The sequence below is a fragment of the Apus apus genome, chromosome 1 (genome assembly GCF_020740795.1).
Source record: "Apus apus isolate bApuApu2 chromosome 1, bApuApu2.pri.cur, whole genome shotgun sequence".
Lineage (NCBI taxonomy): Eukaryota > Metazoa > Chordata > Aves > Apodiformes > Apodidae > Apus > Apus apus.
In genome coordinates, this window is record NC_067282.1 from 140,045,689 (window position 1) to 140,061,330 (window position 15,642).

A 15,642-nucleotide genomic window follows, 5' to 3' on the forward strand; every position below is an offset into this window, starting at 1 on the left:
AAGAGAAATAGCTGAGTAATTTGAAGCATCAACTAAACCTTGTAGTTAGCGCTTTTCTTCAATGAATGATTTTTGAGACAAGAGAAGTCAGAACATAATACCTTTGACTAAAGTGTGACTTCTCTGACAACTTCACAAACTGTTCCAATGCTTTAGAAGTAGAACAACCCACATGAAGACTGTGTTCCAACGTGCCTGAGGTTCTCTAAGATGGTGATTCCAGTATAATGCTATTAGACTTGCAAAAATTTCTCATTACCACATCCAGTTTGCATGTCAGGGTGAGATTTCACAGCACCACTGAACATTTGTGGAAAAGAGAAGGAAGAGGGGAGGGAAAGGCAAAGGGGGACACAGGGGAAGCCCTCCCTGACTCTCTACTCTGCAAAGAATTTGAACTACAGAAAAGAGGAACCATGTCAGCAAATGCCAAACCAATGTGATACCTGCCAAACCGCACCTTATCCTTCTCAATCAGCAAAAAAATTATCCGCTGCCTGATTTCTCTTACCTCACCAATAAAAGGCTAGGGTTTTTTCCCTTATTAGGACAGTCTCCATGCTGTAAAATTCTGGCTTCAATAAGTGGCCTTAACAATATGTGCTGCACATCAGCACAAAAAACAAAACAACTAATAAAAATAAAACACAGGAGGAGAATAAAAGGGCTGAGTCCTAAATTAAAAGGGACGACATCAGCTTAGTTCAGGCTCCAAAATTTGATCATAGATTTTATAAAATGGAGAATTAAAATTGGAATGGATAAATGTATGAAGGCTAGCATTACACAGATATATAATTATAAACTTGGCCCTTCAGCTACTTATATATGTAAGTGGCCTTACTGAAGTCAAGATGCCTTTTTTACTGCACTTAAGTGCTTACAAGGCTCAAAATATAAATCAAGTGTCACTATATGAATGTAGTGCAAATACAGGGTTTTTTTAATGTTTGCTTTAATAAAATAGAATGTGAAAGGAGTGAAAAGTTAAAAAGTCAGTTAGGTCTCCATGTTTCAATTATTTCAATGATCGATCAAAGTATTTCGCTTGGTTGGATTTTTAAACACACGGGTTTTAATTACTTAGTTTGCTGCATTATAAATGCATATATATGCCTACCTATGCATATGTATGGAGAGAAGAGCACAGAGGACCTACAATAATCACCAGAGAATTTTCCTGCTTCTTTTAAACTTTCTTGTTTCACTCTGAATTGGGAACAGGGTGGATGGGAAGGCCTGGGACTGTATGTTTGGCAAGAAAGGGAAAGGGGGGGTTACGGTGAAGCAGGTTGGAGCTCTGCCACCCCCATCCCACGTTGGTCGAACACCTATGCCAGAAGTGTGGCTGCGGAGGAGCTATCTGGATATAGGAGCTATCTGGATATAAGATCTGCATTAACAATGAATTTTCTAGTTTTGCTGAAGCAGAAGAAAAAACCCTCGTCAGAGTGAAGTGATACAGAAAATGTTCAAGGCTGGTTTATTTTAATTCAGCCTAAAACAGGAACACAAATTCTTAATCTAATTTTTTGCTTTTATTTTTCTCTTTTTAATGTAGGTCAACTTGAATAAAAATATTCAAAAAAGATCTGAATGTTTTATTTCTACAAAATATTGCAAAGATGCAGCTCAGTAATTTCTTATTTAGAAAGTGTCAAAAAAACCCCCAAACATTTCAATTTAAAAAAGTATTTCCTCTTGTTTCAATTTAGATAAAGCTAACCTCAGAAACCTGACATGAACTCCCAACCAGTTCTGCTTTGCCCAGAACTCTTCCAATTTTTATTGCTTTTGCTAGATTCACCTTTCAGCAGAAACAATGTTCACAGCTCATTTCAGGCATTTGGATTCCCACAGAGCAGTACCAGGTCGAGTCTAATATATCTTATCACTGTCCTGGCTTGAATCAAGGCTTGGAGAGGGTTGAGAATTCAGCTCAGGGTTTTCATGACACTCTCCGGAGTCACTTGTTTGTTTACAAAATCTTAGAAATTTGATTCGCACAGTTACATGACTTCAGACTCAGATGGATGCCCAAAACTCCACACAAATTAATCCAGCTTTTTGCTCCAGACACCTGATGCCTTCCTTGGCCTGAAGGAAGAAATACATGTTTCACTGAGGCAAGTAGGCTGTGAAATTTCAGGGATGTTCACTTACAGTCTTGTCCTTTCTCTGCCATAATGTTTTCTCCACTGAGGACAATCTCATTCAAAAACGTTGCAGCTCTTCCAGTAAATTTCTCCTGACTCGCTATGAGGAAATTTCCTAAACACAGCTACAAAACACTGAACTGGACCTTCAGTTTTTACTAGCCACTGTCCCAGTTGATGTGTAAAACAGACACCCAAGCACATGTATTTCATTTAGGTGGCATCAAGAATGCTCTGTATACAGAGTATTGTTACCACAGTGTTAAACATGTGGGTGCACCCACAGACCAACCTGGATATAAACAGCACAGATCAGAAATGGACAGAACATTGAAAGAAACCTGCCACTGTATAGCAAGAGCCACATTCTGAGGCTGACTGGCATTCCTGGCTTTCAAAATGGAGACAAATAGGCTCACAACAGCCTAACATATTTGTGCATTGGTTACATTATGACCATCTTATTTTACCTCAGTAATGTAAAAAGACTTTTATAAATTAAGGATTCAGGCATCTGCTCACTGGAGAACAGGAATGAAGAGCGGCCAACAGAGAAGACCGAAAGGAAGGAAAGAGATGGCTTCGAGTGAAAATTACCAGACAACATAGTGCCAACACAGCTGCTGTCTGTGGAAAAGTGTCTTCTTCCACCCTTCTGTTCTCTTAACAAAACTAGCTGATTATCTGCCCTGAAGTACCAGCTAACAAACGAAGACAACCTACAGTATGAAGAACCAACCAGAAAAATGCTGAGAGTGAACTTCCAGCAACCAAACTGCCCATAAACTATCTGTGAAGTTTGAACAAAAGTTACATTTTGCTGAAATAAAACAATCTACCTGTTAGCAAGGAAGACTTCTGCTTTCCCTAGAAACTTGTGAAGTAAACACTTATTTTAGCATCCAGCAAAGTGAGCCAATTCAATCCCTATACATTTACTAAGCAGTCATTATATTTTCAGGCCAACCGGAATGATTTCTTGGCTCTGATGAGAGCTTCTGCTTTTAATTTCCAGTGTATCAAATGCTAACAGGATTATATTTGGCTATTTAGCAATTACAAAATTTTCTACAAATACTGCAAGTACATTGAGACCGTAGAGATTATCCTTAAACAATGCAGCTGAAATTATCATATAAAGGAGCCACTAGAGGACATTTGCAAGAAGTTAAAAATCACATTGTACCTCACGCAAAACAGTGTAGTAACAGCAGCCTCCTTTTCCCTGGAGGGTCTCCAGAGAGTTAACTTACAAGGATTTTAATACTCCTTTTCTTTTCCATTGCAATCTCCTCAGAGGACAATAGCACTTGGAATGATTACATTATGCCTCAGCCTGGGAAGGGCAGTATTTCATCATATATTTCACTGAGCAATGCTTTGAAGAAGCCTTTGTGCGTAATGCTAAAGGTGTCTTCCCCACTTTTGGCCCGAGGTCACAGAGATGTTTGTTAAAAGGGAATAAATCGGTTTCCAAATTTTGGCCACACACTTGACTTCTTTTAAGAGTCTTCACTAAAGTCAGATGCTGCTTTTCTTCCCCAAGTATGCTACTGTGAGCCTTGACAAAAGAAAACCCATGTCTGGTTGTCAAGGTGTGTCGGCTCTTATTTAGAAGCTGCTACAGGATACAAAACTCCGAAGGTACTAGAAGCCAGCAACACAGTAGCTAATCATGCTTCAAGAGAAAGGGATCGAACAGTTTACACTCAGATATAATTCCACTGACTTCAGAGAACTCACTTCACATAACGTAGTTGTGGGTGCTACAGTGTACACAAGCTAGGGCATTCCTCCCAGCACTCGCCCAATGCTTCGGAGATACACCAGGCATAAAGTTAGTGCGCTACTGGTTCCCTCTCTCGCCCAAAGGGGAGTGGAGAATCTCTCTCAGCAAGGATATCCAACAACTTCTAGGGTTTTTTTAAGCAAAACAGGCAGACCCTGACATCTAGCTAAACCAGCCCCAAAGCAGACCGGTGAAAGGGTCCAAAGGTCACCTCACAGGCTTCAGCCTGGGCCACAGCATTCAGGATCAGCTCATATCAAGAGTCAAGATTTCCACTGGTTACATCAGCATTAAAGCTCCCAAATCTCACCCACTTCTCCCCTTCCTCTTGCACCAGTTGCAGAGAAACTGGTGCTATGCCATGGCTGCTCCCCATTCTCATTCAGCAGGGAGGGCTGGCTGCCATGACTTGTGGCTGTATTCCACCACAAACCAACATAAAACAAACCCATCCAACACGCTTCTAGTTAAATTATTAATTATTGCCCAATTTCTGAAATCACGATGAAGGATTTCAGATTCCTGGAAGGGACTTCATGGAGGGGTTGAGTTCCAGAAATCCCTGAACTCCCGCTACCCCCCAAGAGTACAGTATTTAATGCTGGAAATTCTAAAAACAAGCACCCATAAATCCCTGTTGCTTTGCAAAACCTCTCCCAAATTTTAAACAAAACCCTGATATAAATCACAGTATTGTAGAAACACAGTAGTGTCCTGTTTCCCACTTCTCAACATACAAAGTAGGCAAAACAACAAAACAGGACTTGAATAAAGCAAATAAATTATTTGGTGATATCACACAGGCTAATTGATTTTCTTCTCTTGCTTCCCTCCCTCATTCAGGGGTGAATGTGCCATGAGGACTTCATTTACTCAGTGACTTAAGCAATCTGAGTTATGCGAAACTTTCACACTAACTATGAAACTTCTGAAAACTTCCCATTAACAAAACTCTGATTAGCAACCAGTCCTTCCAACATATTCTTCTTCCACTGAACAAAGCAATTAAAATTATGTAATTCAGGTAGGAGAAATGCATAAATGCAAAGACTTCTCCTTTAGACAACAGAGTATGATACAGCAAAAAAAGGAGCAAAAAGAGCTCAGTCTGCATCCAGCACTCATTCCCCAGTTTAACCAGCTTCTCAACTAGTTACACCATTCTATTTCCCCTTTCCCATTGCCACCATCTAGCACCTCCCATACAACACCAAAAGGCTAAATTCATACAGATATCATAAGAAATCGGCAACTCACTTGGAAAGGCTTGACAAGTTCTGCCTGCAGTATGATCTGCTGATCATGTCTGCAGAGTATGAATCAGTGCAAACTGCTGCCAGTTCCAGGGAGCAAATGGACGGATGATCAGGACGTGGAATGAGATAATAAAAATGCCATTATCCTTTCAGGCATGCAAGAGTCATTGGATGCTCTTTCCACCTCACAGGTTAACCATTTGGTTGGTTCTGTAGCTCCAGTAATGACACACACTATTTGCCTATTGTCAAGCTCATTATTTATCTTGTACCCTCCTCCCCCCCTCCACCCTTCACCCCCCTCTGCTCTATGATCATATGATTATTATTTTTGTTACTGTATTCTCTCTAATAGATCCTCTTTGCTATGGCTCAGCCCCCAGTGACAGAAATCCCTGCAGATTTCTCAGCTGCTCAACTTGCCCGACAAAGGCTTGTGTCCCACCCAGCTTTCACAAGAACAGCTTGTGTTTAGTAAGCTTGTCTGCATGCTGAGCAGCCTGAGCTCTGCACAGAGGTGCCTTCACAAGTATTTGCTTGCAGGAAAGTCACATTCCAGCCTGACGAGAGATGATGAGGGGAGAGGACCCAAATATAAAACAATGATCCAGGAAACAGTCCTCCCTTTTGGTCGTAAATCATTGCCTAAGCATTTTGTAGGCACTTATATCCAGTCTAACTTGTGAAAGGTCAAGCTGGATCAGGTAGCTCAAAAGACTGGGGGGTGATTGCCAAACAGGAACAAACCCAGGGAAGTGAGAAGTAGCTGCAAGCTCAACTGCAGTCAAGGTAAAACCATCTTTCTTGTGTTTAGCAGAGGGATTAAAAACAGGGCTGGAGCTAAATCCAACCTACCAGACTCTCCTGAATGTTCTTCCATCTAACCCAGTGAATGAGGCAGGAAACAGAAATGCAAACAAAGTGATTTAAATGGAGGCACCATCAGTTAACCATGATTTCACATGCTTGGCTCTCATACCTCTTTAAGCCTGCATATGTGAGTAAACTGAAACAGCTTACTGTGCAGTCCTGCAATCATTCCACCTCAGGCTCTGATCTTGTTAAACCTCATAAATTACAAGGCTGGGTGTGGATGGATTTGAACTCCCAAAGGAAAATGCTTACTGCTAGCTTGCTCTTTTGTGGGAAGTAGTTTGTGGGTTCAGCAGGTGGCACTCTTACCTTGGAGTGAGCACTGAGGTCATCCTCTCTGCATCAAGCCATGCAGGATGCTGGATGTCCAAGGATGCCAACCTTGGGAGTTATTTTCTCAGAAAGAGTTTGGGGGGAAAAAAAAAAAAAAAAAAGAGGCTGCACTTTGCTGTGGGCACTGATACTCATTTATGTTTCCTCAAATCTTGCAGTCAATAACCAAGTTTTTTCCTCCCAAAATCTTTCTCAACAGTTCTAAGGAGACAGATTTTCATGAAAAGGGAACAGTTCTGTACTTTATAGATATGTGAACGATTCCTGTGCAAGAATGTACAAGCTCAGGGGTTTTTGCACACTCAAAACCAGGTCTGCAATACCCCAAGAAATTGCTATTTCTTCATGTACACCTTCTGCAGACTTAGTCACTTGTATTAAAGTACACGTAAAATCCCCATCTTTTACTGTATAAAATTTACTGGAATTCTGGTCTGGAGCAAGGAAAGGCCAAAAATGCTGACTGCAAAGGGAACAAAACATGGATTCCACTCTGTGATTGCAGAGAGATCCGCAAATTAGATGAGGGTGCAGTACACAGGCCATCTCTATTTCTTTTACCTTAAGGGAAAGAGGGAATATAAGGCAGTGCACATGCATAGAGTCCTTTAAAAACACTGTTGAAAAGGGAGTTATATTTACTCTTCCTGGAAAAGGCATTTCTGCCACTGGGCAATTACAGAAGCAGAATTGTTCCCTCTGGAAGAGCATTAGTTAAACAGAGATTGTATCACTGTTTTGCCAATATATACATTTTAATAAGATGCCAGATGTAAGAGTTGATGTTTATGAAACTATAAACTGGGTTCCTAGGCAGCCATACAGATTTCTAATACAGGTCTGTATTTACTACTGTGTCACAGAAACTTTTTTTTATTTTCCAGATGAGAGAGTTAGACATCCTTTCAAATCTATCCTGGAATAGTTAAGCCATTGCAGTGCTTACAAACACAACCATTTCCACACAAAGCAAAAATGAAAGCAAATTGACTGTCCTCTAAAACTTTACACCCTACATCTCCAAATAATAGTTCCAGATTTTTCAAACATCTGCCCCTACTGTCGTGCAAATTCTGGCTCTAGATGGCAAATCTTACCTATTTTTTGAGTAATTAGAAACAGGACAAATCCCTTGCACTTGTAGCAGACCTCAAAGCCATTTTGAAATGTCCCACTTAGACTAGGACTGTCAAAAGAATCCCAATTCTTTTTTCTTTGATTTTCCAAATAATATTTTGAATTATAAAATCTGGAGGAGAATCTCACTCTAGACAAAATACAGTGATTCACATGGTCAGTCTATATTTTTATTTGGAGAAAGACTTCTAACAGAATATTGCATCTTCCTGCCCATCCCTCTAAAGCACTGAGAATAGGTGTCATTTGCTTACTGATTGAGCAATAAGCAACGCTAGCCACACAAGTCTGTCCTCAAATGATATGCCATCTTTGCCTGAAAATGAAGAACTGAAGACAAATAAGGTGAGCAAATCCTACTTCCAAACAGTATCATTCTCTCTGTCCAACTAGTGTTAATCTGTGAGAGGTAACCTTGTCAACAACTGCTCAAAACAGCCTGCAGGTTAGTGTCCCACATACTAAATTTTAATTTGACAGCACTAGTTTTGACTTTAGATAATTTTTTTTCTGTGCAGAAATTGCTACAATTATGATTTGCCACACTTGCCAAGCTGCAGTATCAAATGTGCAGTTCAGGACACAGGCATTTTAATCCACTGTGTACAGGCAATGAGGACACTGCCAAGTAGACCTGGGATAATCCCTATGAGCAGCATACTGTTTGTTGCACTGGTGAACGCCTGGGAGGCTTCACCTTCAGCTTTCCTCAGAGCCGTGCTCATCATTTCAGTTGTAAGGCCCATTGAGCTGAGGAAAATCACTGTTTTAACAAGAGCTATGGGGATATTTTGTGATTCAGTTTGCAACCTAAAGGAGGGTTCTGCCAAGGCCAACGAGTACAATGCCAACCATTCGCATTCAGTTGGGTGCAGACCCAGCAGCTCTGTAAGTTTACAGCAAAGCAGAATGGGTTCCCCTGAAAGAGGCTGACACAACCTAGATTTTGCTATGCTTACAACCCCTTTAAGAGCAGTGGGAGGAGGATCTGAGTCAATTTGAGATCCTTGCACGTAATAATTCCTTTATTACTTCGAAGCTAAATGTTTGTTATTTACTCTCTCCAGTAATTTAACAGAGAGGAATAGTCTCAGTATGCTGTGGCCCTGAGGTGAAGATCTTGCATATGGAGCAGCCAGAGGCAAATCACCTTCCCCTAGGTCATTTCAAAAATTCACATGAGTATCTAAGGCATGCAAAATTATGGGGGCAGGAGATGCATGTCTCAGCCTGCTTTCTTTGTATGTTCTGATGTTTTAGAGACCATTACTTGGCTCTAGGATACCAAGCTCCGGAAGAAAGACATCAGAAAGAGAAAAAACTAAGTAAAGAAACACTAAACCAGGGAATTTGAGAGGTGGTAAACAAACACTAAACCAGGGAATTTGAGAGGTGTCATTCACTCCAATTAATTCTAGTCAAATGGCTCTACACCAGTGTAGGCTCATCTATTACAACAATTAATGGAACTACAGTGCCTTTCCCAGCTTCTCAACATTAAAAGCAACAAAATGAGGAGGAAGGAGACACGAGAGCTTTCCAAAAGGAAATTATTACTGGGAGGTTTCAACGTCTACTCATACTAACAGTAGGAATGTCCAGAGGTCATCCAGAGAGCCACTTAATATTTTGTTAATTATTTTTACTTTATTCCTGCATGCAAAGCAGAGCTTTCAGTAAGCTGATCACAATAGACCATGAATCCTTTTTCTTATGAAATTATAGTGAATTTAGAACCTGACAGAAGCACAAGCATTGTCCAAATCATGCCTTTCCATATGTAGCCTATTCCTTTGTGTACTTGTTTGTCAACAGCAGGTTTGCTGTTCTGCTCACTGTTCTTATCCTGTTAGTAACTTCATGTTTCTGTAGCTCTTTGTCCAGTTCTTGTCCAAGTTGAGGCAGTTTTAAAATGGGCAGGCAAATAATCTACATAAATGTATCTGATTCATTACAGAGACAGTATACAGCTTACCCTCTGATGCATCTCCTCTGTGCCACTAGTTTGAAACAAGTTGGCACATTTGTAGAGAACTTTGCAAAGCCACTGGCATTTTGAAAGAGACAGAGAACTCTTGGTTTTTTATGAAAATCCATTCTAACGACATTAACATCTGCTCCTTATTTGAAGAATATTTTTAACTGTTCCCTCCCTGAGAAAATGAAAGATGGCACAGTCTTTTCATGTTCTCACAGAGCAGGCAATCTCTGTTGTTTCATTTAAGGTCCGTTCTGAAATTTACCAACGCAGTTCACTGCAGGGAACTCTGTGTATGCATCTCACAGGACAAAAAGGATCTCCATTCAGTCTCCTATGAGGTTTCACTCTAGGACACTGGCATATGAGCAGGGACTTCATTTCACAGATGAACAACACTTTATGCATTAAATCATATGCCGTAGGTGAAGTCTGGCAACCCATACCCATGGGTAAGACCAAACCCATGGTCTTAGAGTAAATCTCACGAGTACTCATAAAAACAAGGGCATGTACTTTATCAACAAATAACTCTGAACTGCCTCTTACTATGTATTTTTTCTCCAGTGCAGTTTTAAATATTTCAAGTAATGGAGATTCTGCCACTTCCCAGTGGTAAGTCTTGCACCCTCTTACAGAATTCAGTATTAAGAACAGCTTTGACATCTATTCTTCTCCTAATTTTTTAACAGTAACCCATAGTTATATCTACCTGGTTGCCTAAAAACTGCAGCAGTGCCAACAATTTAAATGTGTTCAGTCAGTAATTCGTTCCCAGCTATGTAAGTGGTTATATGTATTGAAATACATACTCAGATTGGAATATGTAGTTTGGGATTTGGACATAGGTATGTGCAAATCACAAAGGCACATGCAGAGTTTGCATGCTCACATGGGCACATTATCCTGCAGCTAATGGCTTATCAGATGATAGAACTGTTGCATAGACAAGCTCTGCAGGATTGGGAACACAACCCTGTACATGAAAACATAAGAGCCTGAAGCCTGAAATTGTAAACACTTGCAACAATATACTTCCAGATACTGAAGATCCATAAAGAATCCATGCAGCAACAATCTGTTCTGATGCCTGCTTTGCTGGGACAGGCTGGCCTTGGATAGCTCAGGCAGGAGTTTTGTTCTCTGCAAGGAAGAGAATTTAGTTTTCTCTTACTGTCCTCAGTTCTTGAGGTATTAACATTATCCTGCTTCTCACATGGAAAAGTTACTGACTGCATGTATGGCTGTAGCAGTAAACAAAACAAACCCCAAGACAAGTGTTAAAATGATATTCCAAGGAGAACTTCCACTGTAAAGGGGAACTTGATTAGAAAAACATATTTGCTGGTGTTTGCATTCTCTATCAGTTACTTATGGGGCAATGCACAATCCAGAAATAAAGCAGCATAATATTTCACAGGTGTAATAGATTATTTCCACCAAAGCATAGCTCTTGTTTTATGTCATGTTTTCACTGCTTTCAAATAAACACCAAGATCCAAATAATACTCTCCAAATAACAGCCAAGATCTAGCTACCTAATTATCATTTGAACAACTGAAATGGAGGAAGCTATAAGAGAGAAGCATTCACAAAAAACAGCTTTACCTCCTCTCCCTATGCCCTGGCACTGTCACTAGCAAGGGACAGATTTGGATCTTCTCCTGCTCTAAGCAGGAGCACATTTCTCTCCAGCTGGCAGAAGCAGCAGCAGGAAGGGCCACTGTTTCCCCATTCAATTCCGCACCCATTCTTACGTCCTTTATGCATTTCAGGGACACATGTCAATTCTCACAGCAATAAAAAAAAATATTTTGTTTTATAATCTATATATATAATTATACCTGAACTGTAGCTTGCTTGGAGCAATAATTGGTCTTAATAAATTTCAGCTTTAGCAGTAAGGATAGTACTCAAAGCCCACAAACACAGGACTGGACTTGTAGGACCTCTGCTTATGGCCATGTAGGATAAAACTTGCAGAGTTCACAAAACAGAAAGCTGAATAAGCTGCCAATAATGTAGATGCACATTCTCTCCACCCCATCCGTTAATTTCAACAATGCTTCCAACAGACTTTATATAAAATTAATAATGTTATTTTTAATATATTAACAGGTATGCTGCAAACATTACTATTCACTTCAAACTTGGCCACAAAAGCCAGAAAGAGACACAATATGGTCGGTGTGATAGAGGATAGATGCATATCTAGCCAAAACAGGTTATACCTTGATTTACTATTGAGTGGCCATGGGTGGAAGCCTAAGCTAAAGCTGCTTAATAGACACCCCAGAAAACAACAGTAAACTCCTGAAATGGGAAGTTGTGGGATCTATTCACTCTTGAGTGCCATGCCATCCCAGCGAAAACATCCACTTCAGTCTGAAGCCACGGTCTGAGTCCAGGCTTCAGTCTTGATCCTTCCCTGCTGGAAGAGTTTATATAAATGTGAGCACAGGCACACACGCACGCAGCTCTGGAAAGAGAAGAGCATTTCCTGCTGGGCCGATTTATGGAGATGTTCCTGAACCAAAAGCTCCTATCTTATGCTACTCTGAATTTTACTGGTGAACAACATCCAAGCCCTGGTCAGGATCTTGACTTCACAAACAACCCAATAAACTCAGCTAGCTAAAGCCATGTGAATTCCACCGAAGGCAGCAACTGTTCAACAGCTTATGCCACTTAAATAGCTGGGAGGTATTAAAAATGCAGACCTCAACTAGAAATACTCAGTTTGTGCCTTTCTTATCCCTGAATTTAGCTTAAAAATATGAAACTGGAGCCTCAGACCAGGACAGTGCCTCATGCAGGTTGATGATCAGTTATACCCGCCTGACTCGACTGCTCATTTTTAACATCTGGTAATGGCCCTTAGGTGTTTTGGAAGAGGCTTTATTTCACTAGCTGCACAGGGATTACTGACTAACCGGATGCTCCCAGGAACTTTTGGAGTGCAAACAGTGTCAGTTTATTTAATAACTTTCAAAGTGAAACTAAAATCTTGTCCAAATCATGTCTCCTCTGATTTAATTAAAACACACCACACATGCTGCACTGCTCTGTTAATCATTAACAAAGTTAATTGAAGACAGAAGATGATTCTTTTCTTCCCTTCAAAAGCCTCCAGCCAGTGGAAAACTTAAAAAAAAAAACAAAAAAACAACATTCTAAAAAAAGACCAGTACAGTATGATTTTTGTTAGAATGGTCAACACATCGGTATGTTTTTTCCCCTTCCTCTGTATTTCTGATTTCTGTAAGAATGCATCTTGAAAGAAAGGGTTTGGTTTTTTTCTTGCTTGGCAAGATACCTTTCCCAAATTTTCTAAATATTGCCTGGTATTTGCGTCAATATGACAGTCATTTGGTTTGACAGAAATCAGATTACTAAACCCACACAAAAATGCCTTGGAAATTAGGGACTAGTTATACATTCAATTTCATTCAAATCCACTTTAGCAAGCTGGCAAAGAGTGAATTTGAACCATTCCCCTTCACTAGTGTGTTCATAACAGAGGTTTATTCAGCATGGTAATCTCTATCCTAACTTTTAGACTCACTCACAACTCCTGCTGTTTGATAAATCTCCTTAGCACTCCTGTCCCAACCCATTTTTGCTTTCCAAGATGACCCATGAAAGTTACTCTGTGCAGCATGTCTTCCCAACTTCTTTCAGTGAAGAACAGAATAGGAAATTAAACATTGTTAGAACTGTAACACTGTATAGATGGCCCATTCAAGAATCAGGATATATCTAACATCTATTTTTCCAGTAATTACCCTGTTTTGAGTAAGACCAAAATGAAAAAGAAAAACAAACAAACAAACCCAAATCAACAACACAGAAAAGGTTTCTTTCTTCACTTTCTTCAGGTCTTAGGGAAATCTAAACACAAAATCTTCCAGCCTCATCGGTACAGTTGTTGTCTAATGCCATTTCCCTCTTGAAAGCAACTAAGGGTCAAGGCTCAACACTTCCACAAGGCCTGTCATATCAGATCAGGACAGCACTCCATCTGGATTCTTGCCTGCAGCCATGGCTCATGTCTAATGTTTTAAAGGAAAGCAATGGGGAAAGAAAAAAAAGCAGACCACATTGCACCTGGTCCATGGAGCAAAGCTCTGACTGCACAGCAAAATTCCTCTCTGCCCCCTGCAGGCAGGCAGCTGGGGCTCTGCCGTCTGCACTGCAGGGTCTTTAAAAAAAAGAAAAAAAAAAAAAGTTATTCAGTGCAGGGGTGCAGAGTATAGAAGGGTATCAAGGAATTAAAATGAAATAACCATAAATGTTCTGTATCTGCATCACAGCATGTGCATCAGGACAATGATCTGGAGATTTAAATTATTACTGTGTAATAAAAGACTGGAGTTTTTTGTTTGGGTTTTGGGTTTTTTTGTTTGTTGTTTGTTGATGTTGGTTTTTTTGCTATTTCTTCGCCTATCCATTCGTTATTCCTGCATTGAAGTACCTGAAATCTATTGTAATCTATTGTAATTTGTGTATCTACCTATAAGTTTCTCCAGGAAAATGGCTCTCAGGTCACACCTAGCACTATCAGGATAGCCCAGGTGTGAGAAAACTCTTAAGACGATGATTTCTTCCCATCTACACTGCACACCCTCAAACCCACATCAAGGGGCTTGACCTGGCTGCAAAAGGATAGTCAAATGAGCTCAGGGCTCTAGACCTCATCCATACCACCCACATGCCCTCTCTGGAGACAAGTGCAAGCACCATTAAAAAGGAATGTCGCATCTCCGCGCATCCCGAGCACAGCCCAGCATGGTCAGCAGCAGGCACCATGGATAGGAAGCCTTGAACCACAGATCTAAATACTTTAGCACCTGAACTGTAAGAGCAGGTAACAGTATGTGAGGAAAGTCTCTGAGCTCTGATCTTCTTCTGAGCATACTCAAGCCTCCAGCACCTATGCATTGCATTGGGTTCCCCCCTGTCAGCACAAAACCATGAGTGACTTGGGAGGCAGACCCGTGGGAAGGAAGAAGAGGGGCAGCTGCAACCCCTTACACTGTGCATAGGCTGTTCTGTTATTTTTCTAAGTCTGTTTCAGTTTTAATGATTAAACATCTTACACACTTACACACATCCGTGAAGAAATGCATTTGAAACAAAGAGCTATGCAGTGGTCTCAGTTTGAAGACAAAGTCTATCTCAGCTCTCCATCACTGTTCATGGAACTAGGAAAGCATCCTCATCAGCCCAGCAGCCAGGGACTGAGGGATGAAGTAGCACCATGTGGGTAACAGGTGAAGTCCTCAAGCTGCAAGACTGCAACCTGGGCATTCTTCCCTGTCACTCCAGGGTCATGTCAGATCTGCCAAAAGCTGCAGCCTGAGCTTTAGAGCTGTGGCTATAGTTCCATAATTATGTTTTGTGCCCTGAGAGAAGGCTTCAGAATGTCATGTTTTGTGAATAAAATTCATGGGATGGGAAGGATTCCAGGAACTCTTCCTCCATGGGCTTTTAGAAGGTCTAGAGGTTCTGGAGAGATAAATGCATATGCAGTACCAGAGCCTTCCTCCTAGTCATTATAACAGGAAACTACCCTTCCAATCTAAACAACTTACATTCATAAATTGGGCATTCTCTATCACTCCAAATCACAGGCAACTGGGAACAAACCTGTTCTTAGAGCACCATCTTTGCACTTACAGAGCTTCTGACCATCATTTCAAAGCTTCCTTAGTAATAATTAGCAATATCTCACTAAAATGGCCACTAGAAATTTTAATTCACTGAAACTCTCCAAAACTATTAAAAACATGTTCCAATTAAACATTTCAGAAAAGTATTAAAGAGAGAAATCATAGGCATTGTTAGAAACTTGGCAGTTTCAAACACTTCTAATACTTGAGAATAATCATTTTTATTTTCTTTCAAAAAAGGTTTGCAGCTTTTTCATCAGCATTCCTTCTTTTACACTGAACTGCTGTGAAATTCTGAACTTAAAACTAAGTAAGGACTTCAGAACTTGACACTGAAGAAAGCAGAAAAATCCCATCAGCTGCAAATGCCAAGGTAGAGCCTAAAAGCAGAATGATAGGATCATAGAATGGTTTAGGTTGAAAGGGAGCTTAAAGATCATCCTGTTCA

General features: G+C 40.4%; 1 protein-coding gene across 10 annotated transcripts in view; it reads right to left on the bottom strand.

Annotated features, from left to right (window-relative positions):
* Positions 1 to 15,642, bottom strand: part of CALD1 (caldesmon 1) — a 252,893-nt gene that overhangs the window by 51,196 nt on the left and 186,055 nt on the right. The window contains exon 1 of one of the 10 annotated variants that reach the window (XM_051613507.1): positions 5,203 to 5,437. The exons of the other annotated variants lie outside the window; for them this stretch is intronic. Within the exon in view, the coding sequence (XP_051469467.1) occupies positions 5,203 to 5,249 (47 nt within the window). The 5' untranslated portion in view covers positions 5,250 to 5,437. Of the gene's footprint in view, positions 1 to 5,202; positions 5,438 to 15,642 lie in introns of those variants that run through there. 10 annotated transcript variants of the gene reach the window in all.